The sequence below is a fragment of the Mycetomoellerius zeteki genome, unplaced genomic scaffold (genome assembly GCF_001594055.1).
Source record: "Mycetomoellerius zeteki isolate Tzet28-1 unplaced genomic scaffold, Tzet1.0 scaffold386, whole genome shotgun sequence".
Taxonomy (NCBI): Eukaryota; Metazoa; Arthropoda; class Insecta; order Hymenoptera; family Formicidae; genus Mycetomoellerius; species Mycetomoellerius zeteki.
In genome coordinates, this window is record NW_017257377.1 from 462589 (window position 1) to 468312 (window position 5724).

The 5724-nt window shown below is 35.3% G+C and overlaps 1 protein-coding gene across 1 annotated transcript in view; it reads left to right on the forward strand.

The window, feature by feature from the left end:
• The first annotated feature begins 4551 nt into the window (after nucleotides 1-4551).
• Nucleotides 4552-5724, forward strand: part of Nlg3 (Neuroligin 3) — a 76237-nt gene continuing 75064 nt past the window's right edge. Inside the window, exon 1 of the mRNA XM_018453451.1 lies at nucleotides 4552-4768. Coding sequence (XP_018308953.1) covers nucleotides 4552-4768 — 217 coding nt within the window. The remainder of the gene's footprint in view (nucleotides 4769-5724) is intronic.

Genomic DNA, 5724 nt, shown 5'->3' on the forward strand with positions numbered 1-5724 from the left:
TGATTGTAGCTTGGTGGTTTTATTACGGGAAGCAGACACAAATCGCCGTAGGGGCTTGGCAAGCCCTTTCTTCCTTCGACTTCCCCTTCCTTCCTTCCCATTTCGCTGCCTCGTTGCCAACCCTCTTTATTTCCCCTCTACCTCTTCTCAACGGTTTTATCGTCCTATGCCACTTCCAGCGAAAGAGGATTGAGATTATCTAGAACCGACGTGGCATAGTCACGTACGACGAGTTAATTATCTTTTAATTATCTTGTTTATCTTGGCGGCGACAACGCCCCTGCTTTCCACCGAGCAGGGTCAGCGAGATTTTCCCCTTAAAATTACCCAGCATTACCCAGCAATACCCACGACAAAAATGAATATGCATCGGCTTGTACGATGTTTGTGACCTGCCATGTAAACGTCGCCCAGAATGTTAACCGATCGATGAGATATATAAACTAGCTTCAAAACACGTACTCAAACATGAAAAGTACATATATATATATATACCACGGGCAAAAATAAAAATGATAGAACAATAATCAAATATGAAAAGCTCTGAGAATAAATCAATAAAAAGAAACATAAAATCGTTCTCTCATTTCAAAAGTGACACAAAAAAATTAAATTTTTCAGAATAGAATAAAACTGTTTTTCAGCTTAACAGAATATTATTGACTAATCAAATGTTTTGACAAAAAGAGAATGTATATGTACACTACTGGTCAAAAATCTTTGGACACCATGCATACTTACGGTATAAGGATAAAAACGTTTAAGATAAATATGAATATTCGATCAAAACCAAAGAAAATATTATATTTATTTATAAAGTATAAACAAAACATTACATTATCATTTGAAACCCTTACGATTAGAAAAAGTCAAACCTTCTTTTCATAAAAAAAGCCACCTTTAGCCCTTAACACATTTTTTTTACTACTCTAGACATCCTGTTAATTAGATTTGGCAAAATAATTGACTCTAATTGCTTCAAAGAGACTTCTAATATATTCCAGAGGCTTTCTTGAGAGATTGGACACTGGTTCCTCACTTTACGGTCAAGTTCTTCCTATAGAAGTTCGATTGGGTTTAGATCAGACGATTGTGGTGGTCATTCCATTAATTTTAATATATTCTCTTCTTTTTTCTTCATCAAGAAATTCTTGCAAAGCTTTGAAGTGTGTTTCGAGTTATTAATTTGCTGCATAATGAATTCCCGGCCGATCAGTTTTTTCCTGCAGGAACTGCGTGATGAACAAGGATTTTGTGGTATCCTTTCTGATCGAGATTTCCATTGATTCTATACAGAGCATTCACTGCATAGTAGGAAAATGCCCCTTAAATCATTACGGATCCTCCACCATGTTTGACAGTTGATGTAATGCAGTTGGGCATCTTTTCGTTCGCTGAGAGTCGTACGTATATTCTTCTTTTGCTGCCAAATGTCTCAAATTTGGACTCATCCATCCATAACACTTTTTTAAAATCTTCTACAGTCCAATTCCTGTGTTTCTGCGCCCATTGCAATCTTTTCTTTTTATTTACTGGACGAAGAAGTGGTTTCCGTACAACAACTCTACCAAAGGACCAGCGGATCTAAATCTCCTTTTGATAGTTGCTACAGATATCTGCTTGTCGTGGCCCAAGTTGAAATCTGCTTGAATTATAGAAGCAGTTCGCCGTCTATCTCGTTTGGAGAGCAGTACGATGGATTTATCTTCAGCTTTCGTAGTCACCTGTGGCCTCCCACTTCGTGGTCGATCTTTGTTGATTTCAATTTCACGAAAACGCTTGATGGTGTATGCAACAATGGATCTGGGGATCTTCAGTTTTGAGGCAATGTTACGAATACAAAGACCATCATTGTGTAGTATGCATTGATTACGGCCCTCGTCTCTCGGTCCACATTTGTTCCGCAATCGCGGAACCACCTCTTATAATTCACACAAACATTTTTTTTTCAATTTAATAAAAAATAAAAACGTGTGTGTGTGTGTGTATTAGTACTAGAGCACCACATACCTTGTTACCAAATCCTTGTCTCTCAACTTTCTACAATTGTTTTCACGTTACGATGACACAAAAGAAATATAGCGGAAATATTTGCAAACACACGGACAAAGATACAGCGCCAAGCTGAATGGAAATTGAAATCACTGTTTTCAACCAAATGCTTATTTTTAGAAGATTATAAAGAAGGTTTGATTTTTTCCAAGAGTTCGTAAGGGTCAAATGATAATGTTTTGTTTTGTTTCTTATAAATATTTTATAAGAAACAAAATAAAATTTAAAGTATAAACATTTATAAGTATAAATATTTATACTTTATAAATAAATATAATGTTTTCTTTGGTTTTGATCGAATATCCATGTTTATCTTAAACATTTTTATGCTTATACCGTAAGTATGCATGGTGTCCAAAGATTTTTGACCGGCAGTGTATACTCTTAGAAACATAATCAAATGTCATTTCTGTCATTTTCGTTTCGTGAAAAAACCATCCTTGAAAAACCACCCTTTTTAAGTGACAGTTTTTATATCTTTAAAACAAAATTATATAACAAATCTGGAATAACTTATCAAAAGTGACATAATTCTAAGTATTACCAACAGTTTACGAGGGGGGACCCAAAAAAAACGGGAATTTTGTCATAACTTCTTTATTTCTCAATATTTTAACACCAAATTTTGATCACCTTCAAAGTATTCGCCATTGACCACAACGCACTTCTCCAAACGATTCTTCCATTGTTCAAAACAGTTTTTAAATTCACTCATCGGGATGTCCTTTAAGCCTTCCAGCGATTTTTGTTTCACCTCCTCCACAGTGGCAGATTCGATTGCAGAGGTGTTGTGCACGCGGAGTTCGTTCCCCCGGGTCAAACTGCCAACCAGAAGCTCTACTTGGAGGTTTTTGTTCCCCAGACTCAAAAGGAATATGAAAGGAAAGCGTTTTGCCACTGTGGAGGAGGTGAAACAAAAATCGCTGGAAGGCTTAAAGGACATCCCGATGAGTGAATTTAAAAACTGTTTTGAACAATGGAAGAATCGTTTGGAGAAGTGCGTTGTGGTCAATGGCGAATACTTTGAAGGTGATCAAAATTTGGTGTTAAAATATTGAGAAATAAAGAAGTTATGACGAAATTCCCGTTTTTTTTGGGTCCCCCCTCGTATGTTTACCTTGATCAGTTAAAATGACTATATAAATTCAAAATAAAACGATTTCTTCCTCAACTCGATCAAAATTGTTTTAACTCTAAATTCTCTTTCTTTAAAAAATTCTCCTTTTTATATAAAAGCAACATAAATCAAAATATGTCACTTTTGTAGAAGGTATTATGATCTCTTTAAGAACCTTAAGGACAACACAAGTTCTATTTGACGGATGGAATGTGAAATTAAATTAATTTACTTTTAATGAGTAATCTCATTACCTCATTAAAAGTAATAATGGAAAATCACATTTTTTTATACTGTCACTTTTAAAATATGAAGTGATATACTTATACTACAATATAAAAATTTGATTAACATTATAATCAATATTTCCAAGTTTAGGTTTCCATATTTTTAGATTTAAGATTTTTCAGGCTAGAAAATTTTCGATTCTCCATTATTGGATTATTCCTCAGATTCGTTTATGAGTTTTGACATATAACTCTCTCTCGGTCGCAACATTTAATCGAAAAACCCGAGTAGACTTTTGAAAAACCCGCGAGTGCATCGCGAATGCATAGCGAGTTACGTCTTCATTTGATAGAATGTATCGTGCACAAAGAGATTCCGCACAAAGCCCAGGCTGTCCCACGTTCGGTAGCGCTCGATCGAGAGCGGTGCTTTTCTTCGCGGCGGCCTTGCCAACGTGCGGATGGAGATTGGACCCTTTGAAATCGGGCACGTAGGACACCGGCCACGCCGAAATTTGAGTCTCGCTATATAAAGCAAGTCCACGTCAATCCGAAAAGCGTCGGATTTCGCTTAAATCCCAGTGCAAATTGAGATTATGTAATTGCTTTCGTTACAGAATCAGGAAAAAGATCAAAGAATTAATTTCATTATGTTGAATTGTGAGAACTTAATTAAATACAAACAATAATAAATTAAATAACTTATTATCACAATATGACGTTACTTTTTCAGCTTCAGTTTATGATTGTGTTTCAAGTCCGACAATAATTGCCGCACAGTTTAAATAATTGGAAGGCGTATTTAAAATTAATGTCTAAATATTATTAAGCACCAAGATTTAATCTCGACCATAATCGCCCTTTTTAACTTATTTGATTGATTAATTAAATATGAATCCTGTATTAGAATGAAAAACGGAAAAGTGTGTTTTAATAATAATAAAAAATGTAATAATCAGCAGTACTAGACTTTGAAAAGTCTACAAGTTTCACAACATCGTTGGAGTCTACAGATTTAAATATTATTCAGGAGGGTGTAGACGTCAATAAGAATAAAAAAATTCCAACATTCTGACCTGGTTTGGGAAAATTTCCAAACGAGTGAAGGCTCCAAAAATCCTGGAAGCTTCCACTTTACATCTTTCCCCGAAAAATATGACTATTTTCATACTGTTTTTTATTATTATCAATCGAACGACACCTTGGACGGGATCCAAGGGACGAGAAGCTCTGATACACGAAGATGATGTGTTCGGCGGGAAACAATGTGGATGGAGGAGAGCAGTTCGAACATCGTCAACATATAACGATGTTATCGCTGCGTCAGACAGTTACGCGGGATTTACGCGGGGTAAACAGGAGATGCGGCCATGTAAGTGAAATATATCCCGACAACGCTGCGGTAGGCATCGCCGATACGTTCATCACTGGAGCGCTAACATGCATTTTCGTTTGCTGCATTACGTGCAGCTAAGTCGATTATCAGCTATGAAGTACACACCTTACACATATTCAACGCCATTAATCTAAGAACATCCAGGATGTTATATCCTTCAAAAAAATTGATTTGCTACCGATAAAAGTTTTTAGTAGTTGTAACTGTAACTACATGTTTATTATAATTATGATTATTACCGCTATAATGTTAATAATAATAACAATACGTATGGTTCTATCAATAAATATATATAGTTGGCAATCCGAAAACGACTACATTTATACCGTGCATTTAGGCCGCGGCCTATACGATAGATGTCCTTGCTTATCCTGTAGGTTAAACAAAGACATCTATCGTATAGGTCGCGGACTAAATTACGGTGTAAAAGTAGCCAATGACTATAATTATAATTATCATTACTACAAAAACCACGATTTTGGGCGTTATCATTTTGCCTGACAGAATATTTTTTCTATCTATTTTCTCCATTTGATCTAACGTAATCACACACTCAGAGAAAAAAGTCGTATCAGTAACTATAAATTTGTAGTGAAATAGCGCCTCAACTATATACATATTATTAAATTCTAATAAGAATACTAGATTAAGTGAACTAAGAAAATATAGTACATTAACCATATAAACAATTTATAAATGGTTAATATTACTATATTTTCTTAGTTCACTTAATTTACTTACTGTTGTTATTAAAGCTTTATAATACATAGTTACAAATTTGTGTATGCATTTCTTATTTATTTTTGTCTTCCAAGTTTGAAACCAACGCTGCGCCTTTTATTGTAAGCGAGTGGTTTCCTTCTTAGAGAGGAGAAACTGAACTCCGCTACGTCCATCTGGTGACAAAGCCGCATACTACTCGTACTGAGCGA